The 20,133-nt window shown below is 46.0% G+C and overlaps 1 protein-coding gene and 1 pseudogene across 1 annotated transcript in view; one reads left to right on the top strand and one right to left on the bottom strand.

The window, feature by feature from the left end:
- The window catches only part of LOC136140962 (zinc finger protein 850-like), a 397,037-nt pseudogene that overhangs the window by 287,025 nt on the left and 89,879 nt on the right, over positions 1-20,133 (bottom strand).
- Positions 12,079-20,133, top strand: part of PPP2R1A (protein phosphatase 2 scaffold subunit Aalpha) — a 32,889-nt gene continuing 24,834 nt past the window's right edge. The window contains exon 1 of the mRNA XM_065898927.1: positions 12,079-12,233. Within this exon, the coding sequence (XP_065754999.1) occupies positions 12,156-12,233 (78 nt within the window). The 5' untranslated portion in view covers positions 12,079-12,155. The remainder of the gene's footprint in view (positions 12,234-20,133) is intronic.

Genomic DNA, 20,133 nt, shown 5'->3' with positions numbered 1-20,133 from the left:
TCAGTCTACTTTTCAGGAATCATAGACATAGTTTTTAGGTTGAGAAGTACGGCCATAGTACTCTAGACTTGTAACAAAGAGTAGGATGAATCTGTAGGAATCATCTGATCCTCTGCAAAAACAATGTGTTTAGCGGCCGTTGCTGTAATATATTATAAACGTTTTCTCTAACTACTGCTGTATGAAGTGCTGAGTAGGTTTAATAATTGTGTCTCTGTTAATTATGGAGAGGCTCTTCCCACGTAAAGTTAGGGAAGCAGAATTTAAGAGAAGTGGAACTTTATATGTTTCAGATACCAGTTTTAGGCTCTGAAATATCTTGTGATATTTATGCTGCTTTTAAATATTATAATACCGATCAAAAAAATGTATGTCATTTATCCAGTACACAAGTGGCTCACCATAACATTCGATTTTGCATGTGTCTTGTAGTTTCATATCTTTCACAAATCTTGCCGTACTGCTAATATTTTAATTTGACTCAGGTCAAATTAATTAATAAATTATTAATTAATAATAAATATTATAAATATAATATAAATTATATTATATTTTAAATATAATATTATAAATATAATATTATATTATAATATAAATATTATAATATAATATAAATAAATAATAAATTAATAAATATAAATATAAATGAATATATATACATATCTGAAATTAATTAATGATAATTAATTTCTACCATGCACTTATTTATCAGGTATCAGTGTTTCCTTTCCCATAGTTCCTGTGACTTGTGCCATTGTACTTTCGTCCAGGAATGAAAGTAAATGAGTCTTTCAGTTTCCATCCTAATATTGAGCCGTTCTTGTATTCATTAAATCCACCTTGTCATGGGGGCAGGTTCCTGCAGTTACACTGCAGTCAGTACATTTACATTTAGTTGAATCTCGAAAGCTTTTTTCAGAGTTTGTATTTACATATAGAGTAAGTCTTTTTCAATACGTGGAAACATGTCACTACCAACATTTTAAAACAAAATGCCACCAACATAAATTGAAATGACAAGGCGCAAAAGCAAAGCTAAATTTATATCTGGCTTATTGGAAGAACGCAGGTGACCAGTATTTGAGTGTATTCTGGATTCAGTGCACCCCAGCCAGGGTCAAATCCCCCACTAACCATCTGCCCCTAACCAGTGAGTGAATTTAGAGGACACACTTCACCTTTCAGTGCCGAAGTTTGCCTCATCTGTATAAGGAATATAATAGCGTCTGACTCGTGAATTTGTGAGGAATAAAGAAGTTAACGCATGTGTGGTTTCATCCTAGTGATCTGTACATTGCAAGCGTTCTTTAATGGATATGCGTTCAACCCTTGGAAGCATTGACATGACAGGAAAACTTAAGTAATTACTTCAAAGTAAGAATTATTGGTAAGTGGAGAATGTTGGATTTCAGTTGTCCTGGTACCTGTGGTCCACGCCTCATATTTTCATTCAGGATCCTCTAGCTCAGAAGACAAGCATCAGTCGTTGAGACCTGACAGCGTGGCTGCGAGGGATTTGGCAGTAGGAACGACCTTTTTATTACAGACTGTATTTGGAATCCTGGGGAATTTCTGTATTCTTTACCATTATTTCTTGCTTTATTGCACTGGGTATAGGCTGAGGACCATAGATTTTATTGTCAGGAATGTGATAACAGCCAACATCTTCGTTCTGTTTTCTACTGGATCCCACAGTGAGAAATTTTGGGTGGCACCACATGGACAGTGATTTTACTTGCAGAGTTTTCCCGTACGTCCGTGCGGCGGGCAGGGGAGTGTCCATGGGCACCACCTGCCTCTTGAGTGTCTTCCAGGCCATCAGATCAGTCCCCGGACCTCCAGGTGGGCAAAGCTTAAAGTGAACGCTCTCAGGTGCTTTGTTCCTCCACTTATCCCTTGCCGGATCCTGAACATGTCGGTAAATGTCATTTATCCTATGTACATGAGTAGGATATGGAGAAACCAGAGCATCACGAACAGAAAAAGTTTCAGACACTGTTCTGCTGTTTGTCACGAGCAAACCAGAGATGCGTTGTTTGCAGCATTGCTATCCTTCCCTGACGTCTTAGGTTTCGTGCTCATGATCCTGGCCAGTGGCTCCACGGTTTTCATCCTGTACAGGCATAAGCAGAGGGTCCAAAACATTCACAGGATCAGTGTCTCCTCCGTATCCTCCCTTGAGTCCAGAGCCACCAAAACTGTCCTTCTGCTGGTGAGCACCTTACCTATTTCAACACCCTTTCCTTCATCGATAATATTATTTTGTCTTTTCTTTTAACAGTATTGAGTTTTTCTTTTTGAAAACCTCTGCAATAAATAGTTCATGTTTCCCAGCTGTCAGCCCTTTTCAGCTCATGAGCTGTGACTCCAGAATGTCCAGGCTCTGCTTTGCTGGGGTAAGGAATAAAAATTCTCCTAATCCTATGAGAAAAATGTAAAACTGTGTGTGTTTGGACTGTATTCCTTTGGTAATTCACTCACTTCTCTCAGAGTCCTTAGTGACATTGTGAGTGGCTTACCAGAGGATGGTAAACAGGACATGGGAGCATCTTCTTCAAAGTAAACAATGTTATAATAGTAATTGTAATTAAATATATAATTATCATGTAAATACTTATGGAAGTTTTCCTGGTACTTTTACTGGAGGAGCTCAGAATTTATGCAATAATAAACCTCAGGTCCTGAAACAATCTGGATCTTTTGGAGAAGTGTAGGAGCGTATGTAACTTAAATGTATCACAGCACATTTCTGAAAAATGTAGTAGACACGGAATAATAAGAAAACGTCTGTGAAAATGGAAGAGCGTGTGGCAGATCATTACTGAAACTGAAGACAATAGTGCTGGAGGGGAAATTCAGTCCTTGAGTCAAGCTTCTGGGAGCCGGTCATGAGTTTTTGTCCATTATGTCCTTAGAGAGACGGCAGTTATGTATTTGAAATGATACGTTATATAGGGAGGTGAGCATGTTTAAACATTCTCAGGTAGAAATGACCAGATTGAACTGGAGTCAGCAAAGGAGAGCATAAAATCGCATTTTACCATATTTTGAAGTAATATCAGGTGATTGTGACAATTAAAAAAGATGTGAATAGCAGGGAATTGGGATCTGTAGAAGGCACATTTTTCTCTTTTGTGAAGATGACTTGGGCAAGTTGTCAAGAAGGAGGTTTATAGGTATTGCTCGTGTCCCTAAAGCGATGAAATTAGTTTCTGCTGGAGACTTCCATTAAATTCAGAGCATTGCAGGAAGAGCCATTTGAAAGGGAAAGACATGGATCCATTTTGTGTATGTGGAATTTGTAGTTTGGGGTTCCTTGATTATTTTTTTCTTGCCCCGCCACTCAGTTTGTGGGATCTTAGTTTCCCGACCAGGGATCAAACCCGGGTTCCCTGCAGCGGACACGCAGAGTCCTTACCATGGGACTGCCACGGAATTCCCTGGGGCTCCTTGATTTTAAATGAGCAATGTGGATATTGCCTCAAAATTAGGAGAGATTTTTATATGGTTTTCTCTGTATTGATATTCTGAAGCCAATGACAGTATTGAGAATTCAACAGGTTGAAAAGCAAAAGAGTTATTTTGACCAAATTGATATATAGATTGAACCTTGTATCACAGAGAGAAATCAGTATTTTTATTTCACATGAGACACTTAAATATTTACCAGAAACTAGATCACAAAGGAAGAAGAAAAATATATATAGGTAGACACATACCTACAAATGTGTATATATGGGTCTGTGATCCACGTATATATATGTATGTATGTGTGTGTATATATATATACACACACATATATACACATATAAAGTCAGTCATGTTTGTTATCCATCAGTCAGTATATTGGAAAGTTGTACATTAAGAAAAATTTAAAATAGTACTAATTACAACGACAAATCTCAAAGTGTATGTTATCTGAGGAGTACATTGCCATGCTAGTTGCTTCTTAACACTCCAGGAGATGTTTTTTCATTTTCCTACTTTAATTCTATTATTTGGCCATATCTCAAAAAAACATTCAAGAATATAATACTAATTTTTGATTAAAAAATTAGTTTATGCTGGGCTTCCTTGGTGGCACAGTGGTTAAGAATCCGCCTGCCAATGCAGGGGACACGGGTTCGTGCCCCGGTCCGGGAAGATCCCACATGCCGCGGAGCAACTAAGTCCGTGCGCCACAGCTACTGAGCCTGCGCTCTAGAGCCCATGAGCCACAACTACTGAGCCCGCGAGCCAAAACTACTGAAGCCCACATGCCTAGAGCCCGTGCTCCACAACAAGAGAAGCCACCACAATGAGAAGCTTGCGCACCGCAACGAAGAGTAGCCCCCGCTTGCCGCAACTAGAGAAAGCCCGCACGTAGCAACGAAGACCCAGTGCAGCCAAAAATAAATAAATAAAATAAATAATAAAAATTTAAAATTAATTTATGTAAATTTAATACTATAATTGATAGTAGAATAATAGTATTCTTTTTTTTTTTTTTTTTTTGCGGTACCCGGGCCTCTCGCTGCTGTGGCCTCTCCCGTTGCGGAGCACAGGCTCCGGAGGCGTAGGCTCAGCGGCCATGGCTCACGGGCCTAGCCGCTCCACGGCGTGTGGGATCTTCCCGGACCGGGTCACGAACCCGTGTCCCCTGCATTGGCAGGCGGACTCTCAACCACTGTGCCACCAGGGAAGCCCTAGAGTATTCTTTTAAATTAATTTATCTTATTTATTTTTGGCTGTGTTGGGTCTCAGTTGCCGCATGTGGGACCTTTGTTGCGGTGCACGAGCTTCTCTCTAGTTGTGGCCTGCGGGTTTTCTCTTCTCTAGTTGTGGCACGCAGGTTCCAGGGCATGTGGACTCTGTAGTTCGCAGCACACAGGCTCTAGTTGAGGCTCGCGAGTTCAGTAGTTGTGGCGCGCAGGCTTAGTTGCCCTGCAGCATGTGGGATCTTAGTTCACTGACCAGGGATCGAACCCACGTCCCCTGCATTGGAAGGCAGATTTTCTACCACTGTACCACCAGGGAAGTCCCCCTTAGGGTATTTTCTTAGTTTATCTATGCTAACTTCTTTTCTATTAATTTTTAAATATAATTCTACATTATAATCCGTATCTTTTCTTTGAAAAGTTGTATACTCATTATTTGTTAGCTTTACCCCGAAATTACAGCATATATTTAGAAGCTAATCACAGTGCCATTTTTACAATATGAGGATGTTGCAACAATAATCTATTTTCTGTATCTCATCTTTTTTTTCAGAAGGCTCCAAAGAGGAATTTATTTGTTTACTTGTTTATTTACTTATTAACTGTTGTTTCCACTTATTTTTTTAATTTAGTTTTTTTTAAATTGAGGTATATTCTGTAATATTTATGATATTGTATAAGTTTCAGATCTACAACATAATGATTCACTGTATTTAAAATTTATACTCCTGTTATTGTTAGTATAAAATATTGGCTATATTTCCTGTGCTGTACAATATATCCCTGTACCTTATTTATTTTATACATAGTGGTTTGCAACTCTTAATCCCCTACCCTCTGCCCCTTTACCTCTCCCCACTGGTAACCTCTGTATCTTTCCCTCTGTTTCTTTTTTTTTTTTTAATCTATTTGTTTGTTTTATTTTTGGCTGCGTTGGGTCTTTGTTACTGCTCATAGGCTTTCTCTAGTGGTGGTGAGCGGGGGCTCCTCTTTGTTATGGTGCCCGGGCTTCTCCTTGTGGTGGCTTCTCTTGTTGTGGAGCATGGGCTCTAGGCGTGTGGGCTTCAGTAGTTGTGGCACTTGGGCTCAGCAGTGGTGGCTTGCAGGCTCTAGAGCGCAGGCTCAGTAATTGTGGTGCACGGGCTTAGTTACTCCATGGCATGTGGGATCTTCCCAGACCAGGGCTCGAACCTGTGTCCCTTGCATTGCCAGGCAGATTCTTAAGCACTGCGCCACTAGGGAAGTCCCTGTTTTTTTTTGTTATATTCACTAGTTTGTTCTGTTTTTTAGATTCCACATATAAGTTATATCATGTAGTATTTCTTTTTCTCTGTCTGACATATTTACTAAGCATAATACTCTCCAAGTGCATCCATGTTGTTGCAAATGGCAAAATTTCATTATTTTTTACTGCTGAGTAGTATTCCATTGTGTGTGTGTACATATATGTCTCTATATATATCACAATATTCTTTATCCATTCATCTGTTGGTAATTCAATTTGCTTCCATACCTTGGCTATTTAAATAATGCTGCTACGAACATTGAGGTGCATATATCTTTTTGAATTAGTGTTTTCGTTTTCCTCAGATACGTACCCAGGAGTGATTTTTTTTTTTTTTTTTTTTGCGGTACGCGGGCCTCTCACCGCTGCGGCCTCCCCCGCTGCGGAGCACAGGCTCCGGACGCACAGGCCCAGCGGCCATGGCCCACGGGCCCAGCCGCCCCACGGCACGTGGGATCCTCCCGGACCGGGGCACGAACCCGCGTCCCCCGCATCGGCAGGCGGACTCCCAACCACTGCGCCACCAGGGAAGCCCGATTTTTTTTTTTAAATCAATTTATTTATTTATTTTTGGCTGCGTTGGGTCTTCGTTGCTGCCCACAGGCTTTCTCTAGTTACGGCAAGCAGGTGCTACTCTTCGTTGTGGTGTGCGGGCTCCTCACTGCGGTGGCTTCCCTTGTGGAGTGCGGGCTCTAGGCCTGGGGGCTTCAGTAGTTGCAGCACACGGGCTCAGTAATTGTGGCACACGACTTAGTTGCTCTGCGGCATGTGGGATCTTCCCGGACTAGGACTCGAACCCATGTCCCCTGCATTGGCAGGCGAATTCTTAACCACTGTGCCACCAGGGAAGCCCAGGAGTGATCTTTTTTTTTTTTTTTTTTTTCGCTGTACGTGGGACTCTCACTGTTGTGGCCTCTCCCATTGCGGAGCACAGGCTCCGGACGCGCAGGCTCAGCGGCCATGGCTCACGGGCCCAGCCGCTCCGCGGCATGTGGAGTCTTCCCGGACCGGGGCACGAACCGGTGTCCCCTGCATCGGCAGGCAGACTCTCAACCACTGCGCCACTAGGGAAGCCCCCAGGAGTGATCTTTTTGATGATAGTCATTCTGACAGTGTATCCTATCTTTTTGATTGGCAATATGTATTTTAAAAATGTAAAGACACATGCACAGTTTATACGTGCAGAGCTCAATGAAAATTCAGAGTGAAGACATTTTGGTACTCAGCACCTAGATCTGTAAATCGAATATTGTCAGGCTCCCAGAAGCTCTCTGCTCTTCCTTCCTATTCACTATTCCTCAGGGTAACCACTGCTCTGACATCCAACAGTATACATCACTTTAGATTGTTTGAATTTTATGTAAAATAAGTGACGAAGCATAAACCTTTTTTGTATTTGGCTTTTGTCATTTCTCACGCTGTTTGTGAATTTACTGCTGGGTGTTGTTATTGATCATTCGTTTGCATTGCTGTGTAGGACTCTCATGTGAATATAAAACAATTACTTTAATCATTCCACCGTTAGTTGGCATATGGGTTGTTTTCAGTTTGGGACTATTAGGAATAGTGCTGCTATGTAAATTGAGAACATGTTTTGATGAGGCGCATACTAATTTCTGTTGGCTATATATGTAATAACAGAATTGTTGGGTGACAGAGTTACATCTTTACCTTTTAGGGACAGTGCCAAAGAGGTTTGGAAAATGGCCCAATTTCCACACTCACCAGCAGTGTAGGAGATTCTTGGTTTACCCACATCGTTGTCAACACTTCCAATTTTTTATTTTCATTTTTATTTTGGACTTCTGATTGGTATGTGATGGGATCAAGTAGTAATTTTATTTCCTTCACTGTTATGGAAGTTGAGCATATTTTCACATATTTATTTCTCTTTACTGGGAAACCTCTTTGAAATGTATGTTTTAGCTTAGTTTATCCATTTTTTTCTATTGTGTTGCCTTCTTCTTATTGATTTGTAGTAGTTCTATATAACTGCTGGACACGATGACGTTCTTGATTTCCTTTATCTCATGTTCTCCCTGTCTTCCTGTGTGCGTGTGTGTGTGTGTCAAAGAGGAGAAAGCCTTAATTTTAATGTAACTTAGTATTTCCTCCTTTATAATGTTTATTATTCTGTTTAAGAAATATTTCCCCATTCCAAGACGACAAGAGATGTTTGCCTTTGTTTTACTTTAAAAATTTTATTTAGCTTTAAAATTTAGATCAGCAATCCATCCAGAACTGACTTGTTGTATGTGTGGACAGTGAATCATACATTCTTCTGATAAGGCAGCAAATTTCAGTTTATTCAGAATATGTGACATTATTCTTTCTTTTCATTTGCTCTCACCTCTCACTGCTCACCCAGGTTAATGTCACCTCGTGCACAAAGTCTCCTGATAAATCTGTCTCTTTCTTACTTGTGCAGTCTTTTAACAATCGCACAGCACCACACAACCAAGGTCAGTCTTGGTATCAGAAATCTTCAATGAATCTTTTTACTCACTTCTTCCCAAAAGTTGAAGGGGAAGGTGCACCTTATCGGGAGACAGTTCTCCATGAGCCTCTCAGTTTTTTTTTTTTCATGTCTTATATCAGCTTCTGTTCTGGACTATTTTGAAAGGGTTTTTGTATAACAGCCTTGGAAGATAGCAGTCGTGTCTGTCTTGGGGGCAAGGGCAGATTCATTACCTAACTAATATAATAAAGAGAATGCCTTCCTCAGAGGAAAAGGTTGGTTGGTGTACTTATAATCCACATTAAAAGATAAGGATTTCTTAAGCATAATGTTATCCATCTGTGACACGAAACCCCACTTTGTGTGCAGCATCCACTGGGACCTCTTTGCATGGCCCCCACGGGGCTTGTGGGAGCAGTGGGAACAGGTGTGAACTTGAAGCTCTTGCTGCCTGTTGGGCCACAAATAATAATATTCTGTCTCAGTCCCAGGCGTCTCACGTCTTGTGCCAGCATCTGTGAAACTGGCAAGTAACTTGGTTTGCAAATGGGGTAAAATCTTACACCCTTTACATTTCTTGGAAGTCTTGGCAATGAGGCTAGGGTAGTGACTGAGCCATACAACGAACAACCTTAGTGCATTATCACAATTGCAGAGGGAAGCTAAAGCGATGAGGTAGTTGGGGGTCTATCTCAGTCTGTTTGGGCTGCTATTAAAAAAAAAAGTCCACAGACTGGGTGGCTCATAAACATCAATTTATATCTCCTGGAGGCTGGAATTCTGAGATGAAGGTGTCAGCATGGTCAGGTGAGGGCCCTCTTCTGGGTTGCAGACTTCTTGTTGTATCTTCACAAGGCATAAGGGGGCAAGGCTCTCTCAGGCCTCTTTTGAAAGGTCATTATAATCCCATTCATGAGGGCTCTGCCCTCAATGACCTAATCACCTGGCAAAGGCTCCATCTCCTCATACCATCACCTTGGGGCTTAGGTTTCAATATTTGAATTTTGAGTGCATACAAATAGACCACAGCAGGATCCTTTGGAAAAATTCAACATTCCACATCAGAATATATCAGGAATTGTTGTGTTACATGCTTGTGTTTCCCTATCCCACAAGGGCCAGAGGTGAGTATTCCAGGAAGGGTGAGATGCTGGTAGACAAGTGTTAGTGAGACAAACTACCTTTTTACTTGTCACCAGAGGTAACAGAGGGTGGGTGAGGATTTCAATCAAGTGCCACTAACCTCTGATGTACAAAGTTTTCATTATATAAATGATATTCTCTTTGTTGGCAAGCGAGAGGCCCCAGTCTCCACAGCCCTGTCTAACTTGTCATCACATCTCTGCCAGTAGGGGCAGCTGATATAACCTGACCAAATTCAAGTCCTGTTTTCCAGCGAAAGTTTAATGGGACTCAGTGGGACTCAGATTACAATGCTCAATCCTTCCAGCAGTGAAGGAAAAACTGTTGTCTTTGACTCCCCGTTATCCAAAGGAGGCTCGGCCCTTACTAGACTCCTGGGACATGGGAGATAATGTCCTGATGATTTTGTCGGTTACAGCCTCTGGCAAAGGGATGCAGCCTCCACCTAAAAGTCCCCATTGCTTTATGAACTCAGGGCCACTCTGACACTACTAACAGGTGCGCTGCTTTTAAAAAGCAGTAATTAGCTTGCTAGTAAATGCGCCTCAAAACTGAAGCCTGATCTGTAGAAGCCTTGTGACTCTCTGGCTTGATATTCCAAATCTGGGGATGAATCAGCTTGGACTCCACTACCAGCAAGGTAGGAAGGGCCCCCAAAGTCCTGCATCTCATGCAACGCACTTATTCAAGAATGAACCCAGACTGGCTCCAGCAACATCCTGGCTTTACAAGAATAAGTGGTACCTATCCCTTTGGGGGAAATTTTAAGCTCTACACTGTACCCAAAGCCACTGGCACTACCAACCCTCAGTTCTCTGAGACTCTTCCCTAAATGCATGGTCTGACTATACGGATGGTTTAAGTAAGCTGAAACCTAAAGGTGTCCCCTGGGCCCCTGTGGCTGGTTAGTCTTAGTGCGAACTCTGCAAGAATAGAAAGCAGATGTGATTGTTCTCATCACTGGCCAGGGACCTGGACTGCTGCCACTGTGTCCACGTGGCACACAGGTGTTTACTGTGCCACTTGGACATCCCTCTTTTAGGATGTGAACTGTAGAAACAAATTGCAGTGCTGAGAGAACTGTCTGGGTCACTCATTTAGATGCTCACGGTCAGGGCCTGCTCTTTGGAGTCTGACCAGAATCAAGCTGCTGACTGCATCTGTCCAATGCAGAGACTATCTCTGCAAGCACACTTGGGACTTTTTTTTTTTGCGGGGGGGAGCTTTACTGACGTATAACTGACAAATAAAATTCTAAGGTATTTAAAGTGCATCCTTAGCTAAGGAACCTGTAGTCTCAGTGGGCTAGCAGGGTTGGGTTGGGGGAAAGATCCTTGGAATAAGGAGGGCAAGGATTGAAATAGGCAACGTCTCCCCCCACCCCACCCCCTTTTATAGGGAGTAGTTTCCTAACTGGAGTGGGTAAGGGGTCTTTGGAAAAGATGCCTGGACCTGTCCTGGAGTCCTAGCTCAGCTGTGCCCTTGAAGTGACACGATAAGGGGGAAGGTGCATGCCAGGCCTCCCCATCCCCCAACTCTGTTAGCGTGGTTCTAAAATTGCGGGTGAGGGGCTGTGTTGAGTGAGGCAAGGAACAGAGATTCGTCAGCCCCAACGCTGCTCTCACGCTGTGGGAGGCGACAGACTCCAGTGTATGGTCACAGCCCCAGCCAAGGGAAAGGAATTTTGAGAGAGCGAGCGAACGAGCGAGATTCATTATGTGGCTCTGGGGCTTGAGGACCAAGCCTAAAGAGAGGAAGGGAAAGGGAGATATTTACGTAGAGATCGGACAATTTACTAGGAACTGCTCTCCATATAGAACGTACGGTTTGGGCAAAGACTTGTTGGCATGAAAAAGCATGATATGCTCAGGTAGCTAATTTTCCAGAACTGCTGAAGAGTAAAAAGGGGAGGTGGGAGACGTGCGTTCGGTAAGCAGATCCACATACCAACCTGAGGGGGGTGAGTTTTGTCCAGAGAGTAAGGCAAGTCGCCACCCTTCTCTGGGCCTCGGCATAATAAGGCAGAAATGAAAGACTCACTCCTCCTCCCGCACAAAGGCTCTGGGAGTCCGCCTGCCAGCCGGAGGGGGCCACTGCCTCCCAAGCCGAAACCTGCAGACTGTACTGGTTCCCCCCCCACCCCCGATCCTAGCGACGCACTAGCTAGAAGCTTTCTCCGGGACTCGGAGAACGGGCTTCGCCACCTCCCAATCCTGCCCCTCATTGGCTAGAAACAACTGCTCGTCTAGGCCGTTGTTAGCGGCGACGTAGGCGGGCACAATCTTTGTCGCTAAGATACTACGTACTTCCGTTTCCTCCTCCCCCTCTTCGAGGCTCTGGCAAACTTAATGTCCCTTCGGCCAATGGCAAATAGGCGGTAGGCGGGACTTCATTTGTTCGGACCTAAGAAACGCAGGCTTGGCCCGGTCATTGGGCAATAACTGTGGGGCAGCCCCTGTAAAGTGGCTCGGGCGTCCCCACGCCCTCTTTTCCTCCTCACAGCCCAGGCCCTGCCTACCCCCGTTTTAGTAAGGCGCTGGCCGCAGTCTGACAGGAACGGGACGGAGCCAAGATGGCGGCGGCCGACGGCGACGACTCGCTCTACCCCATCGCGGTGCTCATAGACGAGCTTCGCAACGAGGATGTTCAGGTCCGGAGGCAACGGGGGACTTGGGGAAGACGGGAAGGGGGACCTGGGAGCACGGGCGTCCCTCGCGGAGAGGGTTCAGTGTTCGCCGAGAGTGGCGGAAGGGGGCGGCGGCCAATCAGCGTTCCACTCTCATCTCTCTCGGTCCCCGGACTCAGTGAGACGGCGCCCGGGATTGGGTGTCGGCCCAGCGGCGCGCGGGGGCGAGGGCAAGCTTGGAGGGTCCCGGGCCTTGGGGGCCGCGGCCCAGCAGGGGCTTGGACGACTGGGTCGGGGAGAGGCGAGGGGAGGGCTCGGTGATTGGCGGCGGCCCTTGAATGGCCCCTTGGGGATGGGGTGGGCGCGTGACTTGCTCCGAGTTGGGGAGGGGCCGCCTGGTTGATGGGGACCCGGGTAGGTTTTCTCCCTGTTGGGGCTCAGCGCTGTGGGGTATACCCTCCAAGTGGGCACTGAGATGTGAAAGCTGACTTTCTAATTCCTGCTCTCCCCCCCGCCTCCGCTTGTGGTGTAGACCCCCGAAGGGGAGAGGGAGGCGGAAGCCCATTCCCAAGGGAGCAACTAGCTAAATTCAGCAGCAAATTACGAGGTGGAAAGTCGCCCCCCTTCTGGGAGCCTCCCATTGCGTGGGGGGTGGGCAGTGTACTAAACGGGCTAACATTTCTGGGGAGGGGAGAGGGGGCTCAGGGCCCTGAGGCCAGCCGGCGAGGGATTGAGAAGAGGTAGGGTTCTAGGGTTTGCCCATCCCAGCCCCGCCTCTCACCCGCCGAGTGACCTTGTGCCGATTACCTCACGGATCTGGGCCTCTGTTTTCCGTAAACTGGTCTAATAATAGTCCGGGTCTCATTGGGTGGTTGTGAGGGACTGAACGAGTTAATAATACGAGTCACGTAGAATGGCGCCTGGTCTGTTGTAAGGGTCCGGTAAATGCTAGCTGTAGTTATGGGGAGTGGTGACTGAAGAGTTCGCATCTGGGCCTCAATTTCCCCGTTTATAAAATTGAGCGGGTTGCACTGGCCCAGCCCCCAGCCTCTGAGGTCCCGGCTCTGTGACTCTAGTTCAGTAGTCAGACAGGCAGAGGGTGAGCTCCTGGCTCTTCCACTTCTTGCTGATTGACATGGGCAAGTTAATCTCTCCAAGCCTCGGTTTCTTCTTCTGTCAAATAGAGGTGATTGTCTAACTCATAGGGCTGTTGTAGGAATTCGTTGGTTCAATAGACACCTGCCACATATCAGCTGTGGTGATGAGGGTGTGATTCATGGTGATGCCAGTTGTTATACAAGAGACCGATGTGAATCGGAACCGAATACATTGTTCACACGTATGAGACGTGGTGGACAGGAAACAGCAGGATGTTGTGATACTGAGTCAGTAAAAATTATTGGGCCTCTGCTCTGTGTTGGGCACTGTTCTAGGCACAGGTATACAACAGGGAAAAAGTCAGACAAAATCTGGCCTTGTGGAGCTTACCTTGTAGTGAGGGGAAAAAGACAATAAACAAGACAATAAGGAAAATACGTATTATGTTAGATGGGGATAAGTACTATGGAAAAAATAAAGGAAGCGGGTGGAGGATGCGGATTCAGAGTGGTCATTGAAGGCCTTGCCGAGAAGGTGGTGTCTGAGCAAAGATCTGAAGGGGGCAGGGGAAGGAGCCTTGAGGCTTTCCGGGCAGAGTACCCAGCAAGCACAGAGTGGGGTGGGGAAGATTCATTTTAAGACGGTCAGTCAGGGAAAAACCCCTCCGAGGATGCAGAGTTTAAGACCAGAAGAAGGAGTCAGCTCCCAAAAGAAGATGGGGAAGAGCCTTCCAGGAAGAGAGAGGAGACAAATAATGGCCCTAGCTCTCAACCCAGGGTGATTTTTGCCCACGAGGGGACATTGGCAACATCTGGAGACATTTTTGCTTGTCACAACTGGGGAAGTGCTACTGGCGTCTAGTGGATAGAGGTCAGGGATCTGCTAAACGTACAATGCATAGGACCGCCTCCACAGCAAAGGATCATCCACCCAAACTATCCATCGTGATGAGATTGCGAGAAGCCCTCTATGGGAAAGTCCTGAGGTAAATGTAGTGGTTTAAAAGAACACAGATTTATTATCTTACAGTTCTGGAGGTCAGTAGTCTGACACAGGTCTCACTGGGCTAAAGTCACAGTGTTGTCAGGATTATAGTCCTTTCTGGAGGCTCTAGAGGAGAATCCGTGTCCTTACCATTTTCCAGGTTCTGGAGGCTGCCTGCATTTCTTGGCTTGTGGCCCCTTTGTCCATCTCTAAAGCCAGCAGCGTTGCGTCTCTGTGACCGTTCTACTGTAGTCACATCTCCTGACCAGCCGGGAGAGGGTCTCTGATTTTAAGGATCCATGTGATGAGACTGGGCCCACCTGAGTAATCCAGGATTCTCTCCCCATCTCAGGGTCCTTAACCTTGATCACACCTGCCAAGTCCCTGTTGCCATGTAAAGTGACATACAGCTTCTAGGGCTCAAGATATGGACATCTTTGGGAGGCCATTATTCTGCATACCGTAGTCGCTGGGTTGCAAGGTAGAGATCTAGAGGGAAAAGTGGTAGGAGCCTGAGGATGGTGGTGAAGTGCCCTTTTTTTTTTTAAACATTTTCAAGTAATTTAATTTTTCTTTTTGTTTATTTGTTACTTTTATTGCACTGAAGGCTGAAGGGGAATTATTTATTCAGGAAATACGTAAGGAGTGCCAGGTGCGTGCTGGCTCCCTGAGATGGGAGCGTGTCAGTGAGTTCAGAGAATAAGGCCAGCGTGGTAGCCGCAGCACAGTGACTGGCAGAGTGGTGGCAGGTGAGGACTAATCCCGGGCTAGATCAGGCGAGGCCTGTGGACCAGTAGGGCAAAGGCTCTGGTGAGGTGGGGGAGCCAGTTCAAGGCTTTGCGTAGAGAAATGACATGTTCTGACTTCTGACTGCCGAGTAGGGGCCGGGCAGGAGCAGATAGACTTACCAGGATGCCATTGCAGAGCAGCCAGGACCAGCGCTGGCAGGCAGGTGGGGGGAAGTGGTGAGATTGGGGGTATCTTGAAAAGGAGGGTTGTTGAGATTTGCTGATGGATTGGATGCACGGTGGTGAGTGATGTGGAAGGAGAAGTCAAGGATGACTGAGATTTGAATCCCAGCTCTACCGGTTTGCTCCCTTTGTGCCCTGCACCAGTGCCTTCCCCTTTTTGGGGTCCAGATTCCTCATCTATAAGGAATAATGATGAGGAAGCAGCATCTACCTGGTTGAGAAGTTGCAGTGGAATTGGCATGTTAAGTGGCTGCCTCAGAGAAGGCGTTCAGTAAGTGATGACCTTGTTCAGTTATCGTGGTAGCTTGTGGTTTTATACTTGGGAAAGTGAGCTGCAAAGAGATCGCCTCCCCAACCAGTAAGAGGCGGTGGCTGGATTGCATTATCTCAGGGGTGTTTGGGGCACCATGTTTCTTAAAATGTGGTCCACCGGTTGAGAGGCCAGGTTTCTATGTTATTAATACTGTCTCTGCCTCAGTTTTCTCATCTGTAAAAGGGAATAGGGAATTCCCTGTCGGTCCAGTGGTTGGGACTCGACACTTTCACTGCTGTGGGTCCAGGGTTCAGTCCCTACTTGGGGAACCAGGATCCTTCAAGCTGCGCGGCTTGGCAAAAAAAAAAAGAGAAAAGGAAAAAAATGGGAATAATTTTTAATTTAGCAGTTTAGAGGGGTGTTGCGAGGATTAAATAGGTTAGTACGTGGAAAACGCTTAGAACGGTGCTTGATGTATTTTAAGTTTTCATTAAATGTCTGCCGGTGGTGGTGGTGAAATAACAAGGGCCTCAATTGTCTGAGGTGAGGTGCTACAGGCATTTTAAAAGCTATTCTAATGGTTACTCTAGAGCAGCAGTTCTTACCAGGGGACAAATGTCTGGGGATATTTTTGGTTGTCATGACTGGTGGAGCGAGTGCTACAGGCAGCTAGTGGGGGAGAGACCAGGGATGCTGTCCGACATCCCGCGCTGCCCAGGCCCTTCCCCACCGCAGAGGATGGCCCAGCCCCAGGGGTCAGTGGTGCCAAGGTTGAGAAACCCTGCTGTATGCCAGCCTGCTAAGTGTTTTGTGTGCATTCGTTGAGTCTTAACAAAACACATCTGAGATAGGTGCTAGTTTTCTTTCCATAAATGTTTTTTGATTGTCAAATGTCAAACAATAGAGAAAATAGTACCAAATCCAGATTCAGCAGTTTTTTTAAAGTTTTACCACATTTTTTCACCTGTCCCTCATCCTTCTCCCCCCCCCCCCTTTTTTTTTTTTTTTTCCTCCGGTACGCGGGCCTCTCACCGTTGTGGCCTCTCCCATTGCGGAGCACACGCGCCAGACGCTCAGGCTCAGCGGCCATGGCTCACAGGCCCAGTCGCTCCGCGGCATGTGGGATTTTCCCGGACCAGGGCACGAACCCGTGTCCCCTGCATCGGCAGGCGGACTCTCAACCACTGCGCCACCAGGGAAGCCCATCCCCCCCCTTTTTTTTTTGCTGAGTATTTTAAAAATAAATCCCAGGCCCCAGATATTTTCTCCTACGTATTTCGTTATGCACCTATAAAACAACAGACATTTAATAACCACAGTGCCGTGGTGGTTAGCTAACAAAGTTTTTACAGTGATTCTTTGGTATCATCTAGTAGTCGGTTCATAACCAGATTTCTCTGATTCCAGAAATGTTCTTTTACAGTTAGCTTGTTTAAATCAGATTCTGAATGTGGCTATGAATCTTCATTCTGAAATTCTTCTCTTTTTTTTTTTTTTTTTAAAAGGGCTTGAAATGCTTGGCTTATTTATTTAATTTTGGCTGTGTTGGGTCTTCATTTCTGTGCGAGGGCTTTCTCTAGTTGTGGCAAGCGGGGGCCACTCTTCATCGCGGTGCACGGGCCTCTCACTATCGCAGCCTCTCTCGTTGCGGACCACAGGCTCCAGATGCGCAGGCTCAGTAGCTGTGGCTCACGGGCCCAGTTGCTCCGCGGCATGTGAGATCTTCCCAGACCAGGGCTCGAACGCGTGTCCCCTGCATTAGCAGGCAGATTCTCAACCACTGCGCCACCAGGGAAGCCCTCTTCCCATTTTTTACATAAGGCTACTCAGTCATTGTCACACCACCCAGTAAATACTGAAACTAGGACTTAGTCAAGGGCACTGGGTTTCAGGGCAGCACTCTTCACCACCGAGCTGGGCCCCTGTGGGCACAGCGTGTAGGCCCAGAGGAGACACAGAGGAGGCAGTGCCATGGGTGGACGCATTCCAGGGTTTCAGATCCTGGACTGGCCACTTTACGAGTTACTCAACTCTTCTGGGCCTTGATTTTCTTGTTAAATGAGGAAAAGGGTGGAAGACACACCTGGCAGGGCTGTTGTGAGGATTAAGTGAGATAAAATGTAAAGATAGCAGGTATTCACCATGGTCAAAGACATCATGGCAGCATGCCCCTGTGTCCTCATCTTAGAAATATGACAGCACAGGCTCCAACTTCTTTTCAAGGAGTACATGGGGATTTGAAGCAGAACTTAGGAATAAGGCTGCCCTCTGAGAGTTTAAAAAGAAGTTGGTATAGGGTGATGGTGAAGAACATGGGTTCAAGTTTCAGGCTCTGCCATGCCTTCACTGGGGAACCTGCATTTTTAAAAACTTGAAAAATATTTATATTTTTGCTTTTTGATGTGCCCAGCCCAGTACTAGGTTCAGGAATCACCAGTTGGTAATAGTCGTGTCCCTTCTTCATCCCAGAGGCAAGTCACCTTCCAAAAGGGGGAACAGGCACATCCATAAATAATCATAACACCAGGCAAACTGCTAGGGAAGTATTTGTTTGTGCTGCAGTTTCCAAGGAGGTGGTGAGATTACTTTTTCTGTTTCAATTTACCTGTTTCTTTACCCTGCTCAAGAAATACAAATACATGAGAAATAACGATGAGAATAATGGTTAACACTTGGGTGCTTGCTACGTGCCGGGCTCTGTCTCTGTGTCTTCCTTATTTGATTATCCCAGCAATCCTGTGAGGCAGGCATTGTTGTAATAACCGTCTTACAGTGAGGAAACTCAAGCTTTGAGGTGCCTGGGATTTATCTGGAGACCCTTAGCTGATTGGTGAAACCAGAGTACTGGCTCATTCGTTACTTTAAAAAAGAAAAAAAAAGCTGCAGAAAGAGAGATTGTGGGGCCCATTTCACTCTTGGGTGATGCAGAACTTTTCACACCCATCCACCCACACATACCCACACACATTATGTTCATTTAAAAACATGATTCTTCGTGGAATGAGGTGGAAGGATGTTTAGGACTTTTGGGTTTTTTTGACTCTGTTGGGTCTTCACTGCTGCGTGCAGCCTTTCTCTAGTTGTGGCCAGCGGGGGCTACTCTTTGTTGCGGTGCATGAGCTTTTTATTGCGCTGGCTTCTCGTTGGAGAGCACGGGCTCTAGGCGCGTGGCCTCTAGAGCGCAGGCTCAGTAGTTGTGGCACACAGGCTTAGTTGCTCCGCAGCATGTAGGATCTTCCCGGACCAGGGATCGAACCCGTGTCCTTTGCATTGGCAGGCGGATTCTTAACCGCTGCGCCACCAGGGAAGTCCCGATGTTTAGGACTTGATAGGAGGTAAAGAGGCACTTGTGTGGCCCACTGAGCATTTTCCCAGGCTTAGGGTCACTGTTAAAGCACCCATGTTGCAGACCCCTCCACACTGCTCATTATCAGCCACCAGCTCTACCAAACAGTAACAGTTCGGAGCATATTCCTCCAGATTCTTTTGGACTCTTACTCTTTGCCAGGCGCTCTCCTGGGATTTTGGGGCACAGAGTGCAGAAGACAGAGTCCCTGCCCTTGTGAAGCCCACATTCTAGTGGGGAAGGATAAACAGTGAACAAAGAAGAACAGTTGACCCTTGAACAACACGGATTTGAACTGTGCAGGTCCACTTATGTGGGTCGTTTTCAGTAGTAGATACTACAGTGCTACGTGATCTACACTTGGTTGAATCCACGGATGGGAAACGTCAGATACGGAGGTACCACTATAAGTTATACTCAGGTTTTCAACTGCGGAGAGGGTGGGCACCCCTAACCCTCATGTTCAAGGATCAGCTGCATATGTCGGAAGTGATGAGTTAAGATGTATAGAGAGGGACGGGGGCATGCTGGTTTACCCAGGGTAGTCACTGGTGAGGATTAAGCAGGGGCGTGAATGCAGTGAGAGGGCCCTGGGCTGTCTGGGGGGAAGGGTGTCTCAGGCTGAGGAAGCAGCAAGTCAGCAAGTGTGAAGACCTGGGCTAACAATACGTTTGCATTTTAGTTACTGTCAAGGGAACCACTGTGACAGGAACCCAGGGAGCAAGAGGAGGGCGTGGGAAGTGAGAGTGGATCCGTGGACAGGGACCACATCATGTTGGGCCTTGTAGTCCATAGGAGGGCCTTCGGGCTTTACTCGGCTTGTGAAGGGAATGTGTACTACCTGTGGGCTCATACTGTACGTGGTCATGTCAGGGAAGCTCCATGGCTTGAACGTGACGTGGGTTTTAAAAAGTGAGTAGTGTTTCTATGTGGATGTAGTGGTGGGAAGGGAGATTTTATTTATTATTTATTGTGTCTCATGTACTAGCCTGAGGACTGCTGGGGATGCAGGCATCCCCAGCCCATGGTGATAAGCGTGGCCATGGAACCATAGATGACCAGTGTGGTAGGTCTTGGTGGGGACATGCTTGGGGACAGTGCACAGTGAACTCTTATGGCTACAACTGGATGAAGGGACGGTAAAGGTTTCTTACTGATTTTAATAGCTGCTCTCTCAGGAATGTTCCAGAGAACTCAACCAACAGTCATTTAAATAAGGGTTCCCTTTTGCCTCATGTAACAAGTTCAGCAACTCAAGGATATCACAGAATT

The sequence above is a fragment of the Phocoena phocoena genome, chromosome 20 (genome assembly GCF_963924675.1).
Source record: "Phocoena phocoena chromosome 20, mPhoPho1.1, whole genome shotgun sequence".
Lineage (NCBI taxonomy): Eukaryota > Metazoa > Chordata > Mammalia > Artiodactyla > Phocoenidae > Phocoena > Phocoena phocoena.
Note: the sequence above shows the minus strand (reverse complement) of the source record. Positions and strands in the feature narration are given on the sequence as shown.